At 42.3% G+C, this 17512-nt stretch overlaps 1 protein-coding gene across 8 annotated transcripts in view; it reads right to left on the bottom strand.

Annotated features, from left to right (window-relative positions):
* Window positions 1–1027: 1027 nt before the first annotated feature.
* The window catches only part of PSME3IP1 (proteasome activator subunit 3 interacting protein 1), a 34683-nt gene continuing 18198 nt past the window's right edge, over window positions 1028–17512 (bottom strand). For all 8 annotated transcript variants that reach the window (XM_030924534.1, XM_010365466.2, XM_030924532.1 and 5 more), the window contains 3 exons: window positions 15763–15896; window positions 12655–12719; window positions 1028–3070 (listed from right to left, as the gene is read on the bottom strand). In XM_030924534.1, coding sequence (XP_030780394.1) covers window positions 2853–3070; window positions 12655–12719; window positions 15763–15896 — 417 coding nt within the window. In that variant the 3' untranslated portion in view covers window positions 1028–2852. The remainder of the gene's footprint in view (window positions 3071–12654; window positions 12720–15762; window positions 15897–17512) is intronic.

The following is a 17512-nucleotide window of genomic DNA, read 5'->3' as shown; positions in this document are numbered from 1 at the left end:
AGGTCCAGAGAGGTCACACTAACCTTGCCCAGTGACACAGCTAGTCACAGCTGGCTCCTAACTCATAACCACTATGGTGGAACTAGGCTGAGTTCCCAGAGAGGAGCAGCAGAAACAGCGGGGAAGGGCTTAGGCAAATGAAGCTCCTCTCTTGGGTGGGAAGGAGGTAGCCAGACGGGAAGAACTCAGGAGCTACAGTGAAAGAAATGAGAATGCCTGGCACTAAGTCACCCGACTTAGGGGCTCCTGACGCCCAGTATAGAATGATCCTGAAAAAAGCTGAAGCCACTCCCCACCCCACCCCTCTGAATTTGGGGAGCCAGCTCTCAGTCTCTTGCATCCTTAGATTCAGGGAAGATATACACAAGTAGGTAGCCAGCCACCTTTTTGGGGTCTAGTCACATCAGCTTCCCTGGTTTTTACGGATGGAAAAATAGATGCTTTGAATATCACATTCACTTTCTCCACCCAGTTAGGTGACACAAGCCAGATAATCCTCCCCAAATAGAAGTGGCAGTAGGATTCCTATTAGCTTTCTCCCTCACGTGGTTGGAGAATTATAAGAATCCAACCACTCAGGACAAAGTAAGCGAGTTTAAAGAAACCCATGCCAAACTTTGTTTTTGTCCCGTAATTACCCAGTTATAAAATCCCAATTATTAAGGCAGGAGTACTACACTTTACAGTTTAAAGCAGTGTTTCTTTCCAGCCCTGTTTATTCTATTCTCCTTTGGGTTTGAACTTCAAGTCTACACTAGATACTTTCCCAGGCTGCTTCCTCTGTTGGTCAGATCAGATGCTGCTTTGTTAGCTGTGGTTTCTACAGAAGCTCTGTTTCAGTTCCAGAGCTCTGTGCTAATGGGTACAAGGGAATATGATGCAATGATCACCAGTGATTCTCAGTCTCTCCTGAGACACCAAAAGATAAGTCACAGTCTGGAGCCTCACTCAACTTTCTCAACACAATCTAGCTGAGAGACATGGGGAGAGTTGGAAGCACAATATTCAGTAGAGGAAAAACAAGATCTTGTTCTCTGACAGGTTTATTAGCTTTCATGTTAATGTATGTTTTTAAACCCTGCAACCTTTTGTCAAGTTCTTTCCACATCAAGAGGCCATGAGGTACAGTAATGTGGCTTGACTCAAGCCACATAAAGATGGTGACCTGAAGCCCTAGCCTGCCTCCTGTAACAATGTGAGGCTGTTTTGGGTACATGCTGTAATAACACGACTATCACAGGAACAATGAAGCAGAGAAGCAGAAGGTGCCTACACAGTTTTACCTAAACATCTTGTTTGTTAGGATGGAGCTGACGCGCCCATACTGGCAGTCAGGAACAATTAGCACAGAGTAGTTCTGAAAAGGAGGAAGAATTCACAAAGCATCAGTTATGGGTGCAGGGAAGTCGCCATCTGCCAACGGGCACCGGAGTGTCACTGCACTGGAAGGGGAAACTGAGTGGGCTGGATGAGATCCAGGGGCCTCTCTGCCCACGTTCAAAGTCAGTAGCTGTTCTGCCTGCCGGCATCACAGTGTCAACACATTTTGTGTGTGTCTCACTCAGTCTCACACCCAAGACAGTAAAAACAATTGACGTAGGAACAAGGGGAATGGATAAAGAACGGTACACGCTCATTCTAAAGCAGGAGAGCCTACAGATTGTCATCAAAGCTCATATCTTATCTCTTTCCTAGAGGCCTCCAAACCGTCTCCCTCTCCCTCCTCCAGAATCCAAGGGATGAGCCCGTTTCCCTTTATGAGACAAGGTGGGGCAGCACCTCTAGTTTTTGGCTGCTCATGGCCTCGGAGTTGCTGTTTGGAAAGGAAAAAGAGCAGCAGGGGCAGCAAAGAAAAGTACTAGGGCAGCACCTTTAGGTTAGAAATAGATTCCACAGTGAAAAGCACAAGTATAATGTGCATTAAACAGAGAAAGGCCTCAGTAGAACAGTCACAATATGCAAGTGTGTCCCACTCATTTACAATATCAGGATTCCAGGAGCTGCCAGAAATAAGTCATCTCATTAACATACCTACCCGCAGTTCTGATGTCTGGCTATGAGTAAACAAGGCCTACGTTTGTTTCTCTAAAATTTAGAATCTTAAACTAAATCCTTTATTTCAAAAACAAACATAAAATAATTTCCCAGGCAGAGAAAAGGTTTGAGATGGAAGCTTTCTTGTTAGCAGTCCCTTCCTGCATAAATGGGGTTGGATAAAGAGGGGAGAGAGAATGGCCAAGGGTATGGAAAGCTTTCACAATGCATGCCGAGTGTGAAGTGACACCCCCAGCAGATGGGGTTTATCATCTTTACTTAGTCATATAACATCAAGGACTGGTTAGTTCCAGGGAAGGACTCCATTTCATCACCTGGGTCAGTTCTCTTTCCCCGCATGCTCCACAATGCAGTAGAACCAAACAACACATTCACCTACAATAGAATGTTTAAATAACACCTGTCCAATAACTGCCCTTACTTCTTTGTGCTGTCGGGAAAAGAAAAAAACAGAAAGCAATAAAACCCAAACCCTTTGGCAAGCCAGCCGGTGCCTATTCTCCTAGGGCATTTTTAGTGGAACTTCAGCTGGGCCTTGCCCTCCTCCCAGTATCAGTGAGGAAAGTGGCAGCGGGACAGGTTTGCTCATGTGCACTGCAGTAGAAAGAGAAACCAAACACGATTCGGGCCACAGGTGGATTCTGGCACATTTTTAAATTGGATTGGTTAAAAATGTCATGTTGTGCACAGGATGCAGGCAAAGGAGTTTTTTTTTTTTGAGGGATGTAATGCCCGAAGGCAGCATGAACGGTCCAATCTACCCTTGGGGAGGAGCTCCCTGTGTAAGGACAGAGAAACTAGGGGGCCTCGAGGAAAGTGTTGGTTCGGAAGATGGAGGAGACAATCTTTCCGGTGGCATTGATGGTGCCTTCGCTGTCTGAGCTGGACTCGGAGTCGCTGCTCCCAGAGTAGGCGCCCAGGCCCGGGAGGATGCCGATACAGACTGCAGCAGAGGGGCAGTGGATGGAGGGGCCACTCAGGGAAGTGTTTCCGAGAGACTTGCAGGATGAGGGCTCTGCAATAAAAGGTGAAAGACTGTCACTTTGTCACCCTTTTCCAAAGTTGGAACTGACTTACCATGTGCCAGGCACTGTACCACCGGCTTTTCCCACAGAGAAGCCTCAGAACAACACTATGCAGCCAATACTATCATCACCCTTAGAGGTGGGGAAACTGAAGGAGGAAGGGAGGCTCCAGAAGGTGAAAGGACTTCTGAAAGGGGCAGAGCTGAGACTTGAATTGAGGTCTTTTTAACTCCAGAGCCTGACTACACTCTCTTGTCCCCCATCAAATCTGAGCTGGAGAACAAGCGACTCTGGAGTGCAGCCTAGACTGCTTTGATTTCCCCGTGCTCACACAGCCGTGAGAATCTGAAGACAGATTAAGAGAGAAACTGTGAGCAATATTAACAATTCCATTAAGTTCTCAGCATATTACGCCATTCCTTATTTACTGACCAATAAGCCAGCTGGCACAGATACAATTTCAAGGACAAACATCAGCTACAAAACAACATTCTTTTCTTTTTAAACATTTTAAAAAATCGGGTAGCCCCCTGGACTAGAATAGGCTTAGAAGGACTCACCAGAATAACGTTCTTTATTAAGAAGGGCCGCTTTTCCCAGATGGGAGAGAGGAGCAATTCAGAAACCAATTTAACACAACCTTTGCTTTCTAGTTGTATTCTTTTACAAATGATAAAACTGAAGCCTGTCAGGTAACATTTTAAGGCCATGCAGAATGTAACCTAGGAGCTGGGACTCTTTTTCTTACAGGAAACCCAAAGTTACTCTGCCACCTCAATGACAAAGATCTCAATCTAGACAATGCAGGACTTGGCTGGGCATGGAGGCTTATGCCTATAATCCTGACCCTTTGGGAGGCTGAGATGGGAGGACCACTTGAGGTCAGGAGTTTACCAGCCTGGGCAACACAGCGAGGCCCTGTCTCTACGAAAAAATGTTTTGAAAAATTAGACGGCGCCAAGCGTGGTGGCTCATGCCTGTAATCCCAGCACTTTGGGAGGCCAAGGTGGGTAGATCACTTGAGGTCAGGAGTTCAAGGCCAGCCTGGCCAACATGGTGAAACCCCATGTCTACTAAAAGTACAAAAAATTAGCTGGGCGTGGTGATGTGTGCCTGTAATCCCAGTTACTAGGGAGACTGAGGGAGGAGAATAGCTTGAATCCAGGAGGCAGCGGTTGCAGTGAGTTGAGATCATGCCACTGCACTCCAGCCTGGGCAACAGAGCAAGACTCCACCTCAAAAAAAAAAAAAAAAAAAAAATTAGTCGGGTGTAGCTGTGCATGCCTGTGGTCCCAGCTACTTGTGAGGTTAATGCAAGGATTGCTTGAGCCCAGGAGTTCAAGGTTACGGTGAGCTATGATGGTACCACTGTACTTCAGCCTGGGCAACAGAGCAAGACCCTGTCTGAAAAAAAAAAAAAAAAAGAAAGAAAGAAGAAGAAGAAGGAGAAAGAAAGAAAATGCAAGACTTGAAGACTAAAGAAAATGTTAAGAACTCTACTCCAGCCCTTCCGTTCTTCCCTGAAATGTTTCCAGCCTTATTTAATCACTACAACCTGATGTATAGGCATTATCCCCATTTTACTGATGAGGAAAGTCAAATGACTTGGCAAGGCTGCAGGTTGCTTAGGGCAGAAAATGTGAAACTAAACGTGAATCAAAAGAGAATATCCTAAAATGTTAACCTGAGCTCACTGCAGAGTTAAGGGTTGGAGTTCATACTTTGTTGCCATAGGCTGACAAGCATACTACCTTCTAGGGTTTTGCCTTAGATGTACTAGTACCTCATTTGCCCAGACACCTCAAGTAAATGTGAAGGGAATACACAGTTCCAAGTAGAGGAAACCAGGAGTAAGCAAACAATACCACTGAGGAGTTAGAAGAGATATCAAACGGCCCGCACACAAAGTTCAGATCAATGCATTTGCTTGTTTGTGCAAGAAGCTCTAAGAAGGGAAAAGGAAGCTGCCAAAGATAAGCAATGTTAAAACAGGGAGATGGAGAAAAGTAACATGAAAGCCAACAATGGCTACAGAGATAGAGCAAGGCAACAAAAAAGGCAGGAGCAAATACTTGCAATATCGCAAAAGTAAATTTCCTTAAAATACTAAGAATTCTTTCAAATCTGTTAAAAAAACAACCAACAACCAAATAGAAAAGTGAACAGAAAACATGAACAACTCACAGAAAAAGAAACAGGTGAATTTTTAACATAAGGGGATAAACAATATATTAGGAGGGAATGTGTTGGGAACAGCAAACTTCGTATGCTGTTCAGGGGGTACAGAGAAATTTGGCAATGTTCTTTGAACTTAAATGATGTTCATAAAAGAACATTCATTGCAGTACTGTTTATAGTAGCAAAAGAGTACAGACAACCAAAATGTCCATTAGATGACTAGTTAAGTAATGGACTACTATTCAACCATTAAGATGAATAAAGTAGCTGGGCATAATGGCTCATGTCTGTAATCTCAGCACTTCGGGAGGCCAAGGCAGAAGGATCACTTGAGCCCTCCAGGAGTTTTGAGAACAGCCTGGACAACACAGGGAAACTCTGTCTCTACAAAAAATTTTAAAAATTAGCCAGGTGTGGTGGTGCACACTTGTAGTCCCAGCTACTCAGGAGACTGAGGTAGGAGGATCACTTGAACTGGGGAAGTTGAGGCTGTAGTGAGCCATGATCACACCACAGAACTCCAAACTGGGTGACAGAGTGAGAACGAAGAAGAAGAAGGAGAAGGAGAAGGAAAAGGAGAGGAAGAAGAAGGAGAGGAAGAAGAAGGAGAAGGATAAGGAGAGGAAGGATAAGAAGGAGAAGGGGAAGGAGGAGAGGAAGAAGAAGGAGAGGAAGAAGAAGGAAAGGAAGAAGGAGAGGAAGAAGAAGAGGAAGAAGAAGAAGAAAGCATCTCTGTGTGTACTGTTATTGAATGATCCCCAAGATATTGTGCTAAATGAAAAAGGCAAGGAGCAGGACAGTGTGTGAAAGTTATAATTTGGGGCAAAGTGGTCATGCCCATGTATACGCATGTCAGTGTCTGAGAACAATAAAAACTGGTAGCAGTGGCTGCTCAGGGGAAATGAACTTAGTGGTTGGAAAACAGGGGAGACTTACTTTTTACTCCACATTCTTTTGTCCCTTTTGAATTTTTCCTTTTCTTTTCTTTTCTTTTTTTTTTTTTTTGTTAGAACATAAGTCTCACTATGCTGCCCAGGTTAAACGCCTGGGCTTCAAGCGATCTTCCTGCCTCAGCCTCCCAGAGAGCTGGGATTACAGGCATGAGCCACCTAGCCTGGCCTAAATGTTTTATTATGTGCATATATTACCAATTCAGACAATTTTTCAAAATGCAGCTGTGCTTGGGTAGATAATTTTTTTAAAAAACAAATACAAAAAATTCAAAGAACATCCTGAGCACTTAAACTAGGGAGGAACAGTCCCGTTTATCTCTGTAACCCCAAGAGCATCCCAGTATTAAAGCTAAGAAGGCTGCAGAAGACAAGAGGGGTTGCTTGTTTGTATTCTCCACTAACTGTAAGCCCCTTGAAGGCAAGCACTCTTTTATCACCATTCCACCCCCAGGCCATATAGCACAGGGCCTGGCTCAGAGCAGGCTTGCATCCACAAGGGTCAGAAAGCAGAATGAAAGAAACTGTGTCAGACAGTTTACAGTTTCATTGCAAATGGCTAATTTGGGGGGAAGGGGTATAAAAATGTGATGCTCTTTTAACATTTGGAACATAACATCAAACTATACCATTCATGACTTAAACATACATTGTAGTACTTATGTATACCATATAGAATGATACTTTCAGCATTCTGTTAGAAAAATTTGGTTGTTTAAAAAAAAACAAACCGGCCAGGCAGGTGGCTCATGCCTGTAATCCCAACACTTTGGGAGGCTGGGGCAGGTGGATTACCTGAGGTCAGGGGTTCGAGACCAACCTGGCCAACATGGGGAAATCTTGTCTCTACTAAAAATACAAAAATTAACTGGGCGTGGTAGTACACGCCTGTAATCCCAGCTACTTGGGTGGCTGAGGCAGGAGAATCACTTGAGCCTGGGAGGTGAAGGTTGCAGTGAGCCAGGATTGCGCCACTGCACTCCAGCCTGGGTGACAGAGTAAGACTGTCTCAAAATAAAAAAAACAAACCAACAAACAAAAAAACCTTATAAGGGTATATAGATCAGTTACCTAGAAAACTAATTTATGTGAAATTGTTGAATGAGGTATTTCATTTTATCAAGTATAGACACTCCTGCTTAATGATGGGAATATGACCTGAGAAATACATCATTAGACAATTTCATCATTGTCAAAATCAACATCATAGTTATACAACCTAGATGGTACAGCCTACTACACATGTAGGCCATATGGTATATAGCCTATTGCTCTTAGGCTACAAACCTGTACAGCATGTTACTGTATGAATACTGTAGGTAGCTGTAATACAATGGTTAGTATTTGTGTATGTAAAAGTAGCTAAGCATAGAAAAAGGCACGGTAAAAATACGATATTATGATCTTAGGGGACCACCATCGTATATGCACCCATCATTGACAAAAATGTCGTTATGTGGCACATGACCATATTTCAAGGGCGAATGGAATTTAAAGGTCTATTTTATATAGAAAAGAAGGATGAGAGTCAGAGTGCCTGTGGGGGTAGAGAACTGGCCTAATGGAAGGACGGAAGTTAGCTACAGAAATATAATCAAGGAATCTGGACCACTGTGGCATCAGAAGAGTTTAAGTAAAAAAACCAAATACCCCAATTATCTAGGAGGTTTCAAGAAAGAAAAGAGACTGCAAATCTGACAAATTTCATTCCAAAAGCAGTTAACTGTCCAAAGAGAACAAAATGGTGCCCTCTGATCTCACCCATTTGGTGAAGTTTCCTGCCAGCTTCTGCATTTGCAGGACCACATTGTCATACTAAATTAACACAGAAAATTACTAATAGAGAATGTTCTTAGTATTCAGACAGATGCGTGACTTGGGAGTAGATGGGGCCAACTTGTGCATTCACTGGCTCTGCTCAGTGCTTAAGTTCAGAGTCTTCACTGGGGAAAGCCTGAATCTCTATCAGAGTCATAGGGGCCCAAGGAGGAAATCCTCCCACTGCTAAGGACAGGGCTGAAGCAAGCTTCAGGGAGCATTCTTCTTGTGGCGCCTTAATTCCTAGCAAAGGAGGATACTTCCTGCCTAGGTTCTGTTGCCAGAATGCAGGAGTAGGAAGAAGGGATTTAGAATGACAAAAAGATGGCTCTAAAACACGACTGTCTGCCTGAGATAGTTCAAAGAAGCTACACAAGTTTTCCTTTCCATTGATTCATTTGTATAGTTCCTACCAGGAAATAAGTACCATATAGTGAGCAAATAGCTTACTTGTGGAAATACATTTAAGATTCCTATGCCAAGCGCGTTTAACCCCAGCTACTCAGGAGGCTCACGTGGGAGGATCGCCTGAGCCTGGGAGTTTGTGGCTGTAGTGTGCCATGATTGCATCTGTGTATAGTCACTGCACTACAGCCTAAGCAACAAAGTGAGATCCTATCTCTAAAATAAATTAATTAAAAGAAAAATATTCCTATGAAGTTTTATATGTGTGTGTGTGTATACACATATACAGTTTAGATTTATCCTATTTAAGCAAGTTTCCTACTTATTAAAAAGATGTCAGTGAAAAATTCCAAAATTGTTGAAGGTAGTATAAATTGGGATAACTTAACTGAAGGGCAATTTGGCAATATTTACCTAAATTACAAATGCATATCCTCTCTGACCTATCAAATCTACTTCAAAGTATTTAACTTGATAGATCTGTGCATGTGAAAAATTATGCACATGCAGGATTATTACTGAAACACCAGAACAGGGGAAGAATGGAAACAATCTAAGTGTTCATCAATTAAAAAGTGGGATAAATGATATACCCATACAATATACAATACTACACAGCCTTAAAAAGCAACGAGGAAGTGCTCTATGTCCAATTATGCAATGATTCCCAAGGTATAATAACTGCTGAATTAAGCAATGAACAGAGTAGGTTAGATTACAATACTACTAATAACGAAAGTATAAAAAAATATATAATGTATTCCTGCTGAAAAAACCAACCTGATCAAGCTTCCAGATCAAATTACCATTTTACAGGAAACACAAGGTAGCAGGAAACAGCATGGGGAGGCCATCAGTAAAATGTAGAGCCAGAGAAATGCTAAAGAACAAAGACCCAGTTTCTCCACAAATAAAATACAAAGAAAACAAAATATAAATTTAGAAAGGAAGAACTTACAGATTAAATTCAAATTAAAAGGTGTATTAGCCTATCGCTAAGATGGCAATATTGCCAAATTAATCTACAGATTCCAGCAATTCCTGTATCAAAATCTTAGCTGCCTTTTCTGCAGAAACTGACAAGCTGATCCCAAAATTCATATGGAAATTCTACAGACTCCAAATAGCCAAAACAATCTTGAAAAAGAGGAGCCAAGTTGGAAGACTCACACTTCCCAATTTTAAAACTTACTCCAAAGCTATAGTGATCAAGACTGTGTGGTAATGGCATACAGATAGACATATATAGCTCAGTGGAAGAAGAAAGTCCAGAAATAAACCCACACATTTATGGTCAACTGATTTTTTAAAAATATAAACCACTGAGTTGTATCCTTTTAAAGGGTGAATTTTATAGTATGTGAATTATACTTCAATAGTTTTTTTTTAAAAAAAAGCCATAGTAGCCAAATATAATGTCTGGTCCTTGTTAAGATCATAATTTTTTTTTTTTTTTCTTGAGACGGAGTCTCTCTCTGTTAACAGCCCAGGTTGGAGTGCAGTGGCGTGATCTCTGCTCACTGCAAGCTCCGCCTCCCGGGTTCACGCCATTTTCCTGCCTCAGCATCCCAAGTAGCTGGGACTACAGGCGTCCACCACCATGCCCGGCTAATTTTTTGTATTTTTAGTAGAGATGGGGTTTCACCATGTTAGCCAGGATGTCTCGATCTCCTGACCTCGTGATCTGCCCGCCTTGGCCTCCCAAAGTGCTGGGATTACAGGCGTGAGCCACCACGCCCGGCTAAGATCATAATTTTTAAAAAAAAAGTTTTTTTTGAGACAATGGGAGAAAATACTAACTTAACATTTGATAATATTTGGTAATTATTGTGATTATTATTTTTTTTTTTTTGAGACGGAGTCTCGCTCTTGTTGCCCAGTTTGGAGAGTAATGGTGCAATCTCGGCTCGATGCAATGGCTCACCGCAACCTCTGCCTCCTGGGTTCAAGCGATTCTCCCGCCTCAGTCTCCCAAGTAGCTGGGATTACAGACATGCACCAGCAGCCCAACTAATTTTGTATTTTTAGTAGAGGCAGAGTTTCTCCATGTTGGTCAGGCTGGTTGCGAACTCCCAACCTCAGGTGATCTGCCCGCCTCAGTCTCCCAAAGTGCTGGGATTATAGGCATGAGCCACCACGCCTGGCCTGTGATTATTAATATAATTGTATTGTAATTGTTAAAACAAAGAAACAAAATAAGAATTTGTATTTGCTAGAGACACATATTAAGAATTATGAATGAAATGATAATGTCTGGAATTGTCACAAAATATTACAGTTGAGAGATATAAATGAAATAAAATTGGCTATGTGTTAGAAACTGCTGACTGGGTGTGCTGGCTCACACCTGTAATTCCAGCACTTTAGGAGGCTGAGGCAGGTGGATCACTTGAGGCCAGGAGTTAGAGACCAGCCTGGCCAACATGGTGAAACCCCATCTCTACTAAAAATACAAAAATTAGCTGGGCATGGTGGCACATGCCTATAGTCCTAGCTACTTGGGTGGTTGAGGCATGAAAATTGCTTAAACCAGGAAGGCAGAGGCTGCAGTGAGCCAAGATAACCCCACTGCACTCTAGCCTAGGTGACAGCAAGACTGTCTCAAAAAAAAAAAAAAAAAAATTGTTGAAGCTCTTTCCTGTAGGATAGCTTACAAACGAACAAAAAAAAATCACTGAAGCTTGGTAATGGGGGTTTACTATACTTATCCCAACTTCTGAATGTTGCTTAAATTATCCATAATAAAGCATTTAAAAAATACATATTTACAATTGCTTGCACATGCATAGAATAGCTCTTGATGGATACATAAGAAATGTGGCTGGGCTTGGTGGCTCACTCCTGTAATCTCAACACTTTGGGAGGCCGAGGCAGGCAGATTACTTGAGCTTAGGAGTGCAAGACCAGCCTGGCTAACATGGTGAAATCCCATCTCTACTAAAAATACAAAAATTAGCCAGATGTGGTGGCGCACACCTATAAATCCCAAATACTTGGGAGGTTGAGGCAGGAGAATTACTTGAGCCCAGGAGGTGGAGGTTGCAGTGAGCTGAGATTGGGCCACTGCACTCCAGCCTGGGCGACAGAATGAGACTCCATGTCAAAAAAAAAAAAAGTATAATTCTGTTTCCCTCTAAAGAGAACTAGATGGAAGAGGATACGGTAATGGCAGACTCTTTTTTTCTCCCCACACTCTTCTTTTTAAAAGTAGGTTCTAGAGCAAAAGGATAACAGCAACAGACCACCACCACTGGTGCTTAGTAGATGCATAATAAAAAGCATCTTTTTTTTTTTTTTTTTGAGACAGAGTCTCGCTCTGTCGCCTGAGCTGGAGTGTAGTGGCCGGATCTCAGCTCACTGCAAGCTCCACCTCCCGGGTTTACGCCATTCTCCTGCCTCAGCTTCCCGAGTAGCTGGGACTACAGGCGCCTGCCACCTCGCCCGGCTAGTTTTTTTTTTTTTGTTTTTTAGTAGAGATGGGGGTTTCACCATGTTAGCCAGGATGGTCTTGATCTCCTGACCTCGTGATCCGCCCATCTCGGCCTCCCAAAGTGCTGGGATTACAGGCTTGGGCCACCGCACCCGGCCGAAAGCATCATTTTGAGACAAATTAATGTAAGCCCTGCTGATTGATGGAATTTAGTTCAGAGTCTCAATCCCACATGGAGTAAGAATAAAACTGAAAACACACTCTTGAATTTCTCACCCCTAATCCAGCCCCAGTAACATTCACCTTCACTTACAAGTTCTTGCCACTTAATACAGAGGCAGATTTTCATCACATAAAGGTAAAAACCAAAGAAGTATACTCCTGGAGACTGTATTAAGCTTCTAGGCTCAATCCAATTCAACAATGAGCAGGAGCCAGGTATTTACCTCCTATTGGTAGCAAACCAGGTGAAATCAAGAAACTTGACATTTGGGGGAAACAGAAAAAAATCTTTTGTGAGCAGAGGTGGTATGACCAGGGCCTGGTAAGCATTCCTGGGAGAGTACTATTTTCATTGATCAGTTTCACTGGTTTCTAATATGATAACTTTTGCAGGTATAAAATCCTGCCTGGTATAAAATCCCGCCTGGCATAGAAAAGTTGGGTAAATTAAGTGTAGGTAGGCTTGCTTGAAGACAGAAATGCATTCATTTGCAGATGCAATGCATTACAGCCCTTTACTGTGGTTCGTGTGTATTCTGAGTATAAGGAAGTAATGAAGGCTGCCACCCACCTTGATTCTTGTCATCTGGCTCAGGGTCCGGTTTCAGTCTTTTCACACTGTGGCCACTCTCTGAGCTGTAACAAAACACATGGTGATTTGAGCCATGTCCAATCTTGCAGATCAAAGCTTAGGGAATCAGGAGCACCAATAACTATTTATATGTGTCTTAGGCAGTCTCAAGAGGCTGGGATGATAAAAATGAATGAAAAGTATTCATTTCAGATTCTTAATCTCCTTCCAATTGCATCATTAGTCATAAAGACAATTTAAACTCCTGACAAATCCAGGGAATAAAGCACTGTATCTTCAAGCATCACTTCAGCTTCAGATTCTTGGCCGTCTTTATCACTCAAATTGGTTAGAACCACAGATGGATTTCAAGAATATTTAGACATGTTCATAAATGACAAACATTTAGTAATTACAGATTGAAGAAAACATCTTTAGTGACAAGCTAGAGATTCTGAGAGTCACCCAGAAGACTTTCACTAAAAGAATGTATAAGGAATATATTTCAATGAAGAAAGAAATGATCCCAGAAGGAAGGAATTCCAGAAGGAAGGCGTGGGGAACAAAGAAACTGGCAAAAGGAAATATAAGTCTAAACAAATACTGTCTGTATCAAAAAATAATGTCTAGTTTGTGGTGTTCAACACGACCATACTGAAGTCACCTCTAAGACTGGGACATTGCTGTGTGTACGTACTACCTGGCATTTTCTTGCAGGGAGTGCAGAGCAGGTTCCAGAGTTATGTGGGAAACCCAGGCGCAGTGGCTCACACCTGTATAATCCCATCACTTTGGGAGGCCAAGGCAGACGGATCACCTGAGGTCAGGAGTTTGACACCAGCCTGGCCAACATGGTGAAACCCTGTCTCTACTAAAAATACAAAATTAGTCAGGCGTGGTGGTGTGTGCCTGTAATCCCAGCTACTTGGGAGGCTGAGGCAGGAGAATCACTTGAACCCAGGAGGCAGAGGTGAGCCAAAATCGTACCACTGCACTCCAGCCTGGGCGACAAAAGCGAAACTCCGGCTCAAAAAAAACAAAAACAAAAACAAAAAAAATCAGTGTATACAAAACCACAATGCAATTAAGTTGGAAATCAATGACAAAAGAGAAACGTATTTTGTAGCCTCTAAGACACTGTTACATATATATATCATCATAAGGTGTTAAAATGTGTGTGTGGCAAGGGGGAAGGCTTATCTTCCCCCTTACTGAAATATGGTTGTTACCTCAATATGGAGATTTAAAAAATACATTTCTAAATAATTCCTGAGTCAAAGAAGAAATCATAATGGATATTTTAAAATACTTAGAAGGAAATATAAAACTTATATACAATGAAAGCTAAGGAAAATTTATAGCTTCAGATGCCTATAACTAAAAAGGCTGCACATTCATGAACTAGGTATCTGACAGTTTTTTCTAACAATAAATAAAAGAATAAACTAGAAGAGAGTAAAGAATATTCCTTTGAAGAAGGTAAGAAATTGCTGCTTGTTTTGTTCTTACGCTTCATGACATATACATGCCAATGGCTTCCAGACCTTCACCAGGCAGCAGAATCACTCATGGAACTTTAAAAACTACAACTCCCAGATTTCACTTCAAACTTACTGAATGAGAATTAGTGCGAGGCCTACAAATATAAATTATTAACAAACTCCCAGGTGATTCCAATAAACTCAGGGTCGGACAGATTAGGAACTCCTGCCCCAGGAGACTAATTCATCACCTTGCTACACAAAGCAACATTAAGTGATGTTGTTTCAAAATCCAAAAAGGGGTTATATGCAGGTCACCAAATATGCTACAGAGCCTTTTCCAAAAGTGATCTAAGGACTAAAGGAGACAGCTACAACACCCATTCTGCGACCATCAAGAGCAGTCTCAAAGGATAACAAATTGATCACCTGGAGAGCCCTCCCTTGGCATATTCCAGTAAAACTGACCCAGATCCAAATCCTGCGAGTCCCTGGTCTTGCAGGAAAGCTTATGTGAGAACTTGAAAGGAATAATTCATGGTTTGGGTAGTGAGCACTTCTCAGGATAACTCCTCCCCTCTGCTACTATACCAGCATGACATTTTTACATGTAGGCAGTGTTCCTAAGAACATCTGCAGCAGATGGGTGGTGTGCCAAACCACAAGACTGCATCAATACACTCCCTTCAAAACATATGGCTGGTTGCCAATATATCATATTGATTTTCCTAACAGACTTCACTTAAACTTATCATTTCGCCCACAGTCTGTTGGGTCAAATCGAAATGACCAGATTCAAGCACTCTGATGCCATTTCAGGATTTGGAAAGGGAGGAGCAAACATAGCAAAGAACTTATCATAGCCTCAAGACAGTGCTATCACTTCCCCATCAATCCAACCTAGCCACAGCCTAGGTTTGTAACCCTAGGCTGTACACAGGTCTGTAACCCTGTCAGGGCTGCCATGTTCTCTCAGGACAGGATGTCTTTGCAGCAGCTATTCCCTCTGCCTAGACTGTTCTCTCCCTTTTTGCTTGTCAAAGCGCTAGTCGTCCTACCTAATCAGCATCTTTCCAATGGTTTCCCCAACCTCCCCAACATGGAGATGCACACACCCTCAAAGCAGCATTGTATGCTCCTCCTCCTTGCTCTCAGTACACCCTACATAGATCCTTTCACAAGACTCACTACCTCATTTGTCTAGACAGAAGCCCAAATACTGAACTCGAGCTCTCTATTTCTCTATGATCTTGCACAAAGAAGGGTCTCAACCTCTCAAACTCTTGGTCTTCTCATCTACAAAACAGGGATTATAATTGTACTTTCATAGGATTGTTGAAGAATACATGAGATTATGCACAGGAAGCACTTAACACAATGTCTGGTGTGGCAGATCCCCACTGAAGAGTAGCTAGTATTTATATTTGTTGAATAAATGATCAGAGAGACGAGGGTTGAAGCCTATAGAAGCCCCCAAATCTGGAAAGGGAGAGAGGCATAGGTGAGCACAGAAAGGGAACTTCACCAGGACTCAGGCGAAGTAAGCGTTGGCTCTGTCTTCCATTACAAGTGGTGTTTCAGAGTACATGGTCAGAGCGAAATCTAAGTTGTGTGAGTGCTGACTGACCTCTTATGCTTCACAGCTCCTGCCAACAGCTTTGCCTGGGAGAACTTGTTCTTGGTTTCCATGGGCTTCACAGTCAGTTTCTTTTCCACTTCCTTCTTGTTCTCTTGAGAAATTCCAACCTTCTTGAGGTTATTGTGAGTTACCAGTTAAGGGTCAAACTAAGCAAAAGGAAGGACAACAAATATAACCCACTAGCCCTTCGGCTGTGCTATGTAATGTCTGGCCTACTTATTTAAATAAATGCCCCACCCTTCTTTATTCTGCCAGTCAAATCCAGTCAATTCAAAGATAAATGAAAGAGACCATGGAGGAAGACAGCATAGAAAGCCCAAAATAATACAGATAAGCAAGCTTCTCCTCTGATTCTCAAGGAAAATCTAAGCATAGCCACAAAACCCACTATTACCAAGGACGTGGCCAATATCATGCTTGATGGGGAAAACAGATCTTAAGAAGTATAAAGAAAACACACGGCCGGGCGCGGTGGCTCAAGCCTGTAATCCCAGCACTTTGGGAGGCCGAGACGGGCGGATCATGAGGTCAGGAGATCGAGACCATCCTGGCTAACACGGTGAAACCCTGTCTCTACTAAAAAAAAAAAAAAAAAAAAGAAAACACACACACAAAAATGTGGCTCCCCTGAAAACGTGCTTCCCCCTTCAAGGGTTAAATCAAATTTTGCAGAATGTTGTTATGACTATCAGTGGCATTTAATCTTAGACATTACTAAGACTAACTCCTGCTCCACTGGTGCAAGGAAGCATCAGAATCACCCCAAGGCTCATCAGACATGTCAAATCCCTCCCTGCCCCAAACCTACTGAATGAGGACCTCTAGAGGTCAGGGAGTTTGTTTCAAACACTCTCTGAAGGTGATTTTACACTTGATCTTAGCCAAAAGACTGAGAAACGATCAAAGGTGATTTTAATGAGAAATCCTGTGCATGTATACAACAACTGAAAAGCTGTTTTTAAAAGCATGACCAGTTCACCTGTAACATCAGTTTTTCATTCTTGATGCCAATCCCTGGCTCTCAACTTTTTATTTCTTTGAAGTGAAGAAAGGCCCCAAATTTTTGTCGGGGAGGTCACTTTCACTTGTTCCCTCCACCAGCCCTCCCTCCTCTTCCTCCACTTCTCCCTCCGTTTTATGCTCTCTCTAAACGTCTTAGACAACAGATGTCTGGCCTACTTATTTAAATAAATGTCCCACCCTTCTTTATTCTGCCAGTCAAATCCGGCTGATTCACAGATAAATGAAAGAGACCATGGAGGAAGACAGCATAGAAAGCCCAAAATAATACAGATAAGCAACCTTTTCCTCTGATTCTCAATGAAAATCTGACACGGTGCAAGTCCTTATTTACGATGCAGTAGTGCCTGGAACAATAGTGACATCTAGTGCCCAGGAAATCTAAGAAGCATGAATTATCAGCCCAAAGAAGTGGGTGGAAGTAGAGAATGTATGGTTAAGGTTATTTGTCTAGGCATCTTTGAACAATGGAGAAAACTGAGTTCCAGAAATCCTAAGATTCTAATTCTAATCACTCTCCAGGCAACTAACTCTGTTCTTATGGGCACAAGTTACCTTAAATATTTGCAGTATGCAACGGAAATTAGATATAATGCTCAGTACTATTGAGTTTAATGAATTTAATGTTTTTAGGGTCATCATGGAAATAGATAATGTTAATACTCATTTTTATTTAAAAAAAAAAAAAAGAGAGATTGGCCGGGTGCAGTGGCTCACG

The sequence above is a fragment of the Rhinopithecus roxellana genome, chromosome 20, assembly GCF_007565055.1.
Source record: "Rhinopithecus roxellana isolate Shanxi Qingling chromosome 20, ASM756505v1, whole genome shotgun sequence".
Classification (NCBI taxonomy): domain Eukaryota; kingdom Metazoa; phylum Chordata; class Mammalia; order Primates; family Cercopithecidae; genus Rhinopithecus; species Rhinopithecus roxellana.
Note: the sequence above shows the minus strand (reverse complement) of the source record. Positions and strands in the feature narration are given on the sequence as shown.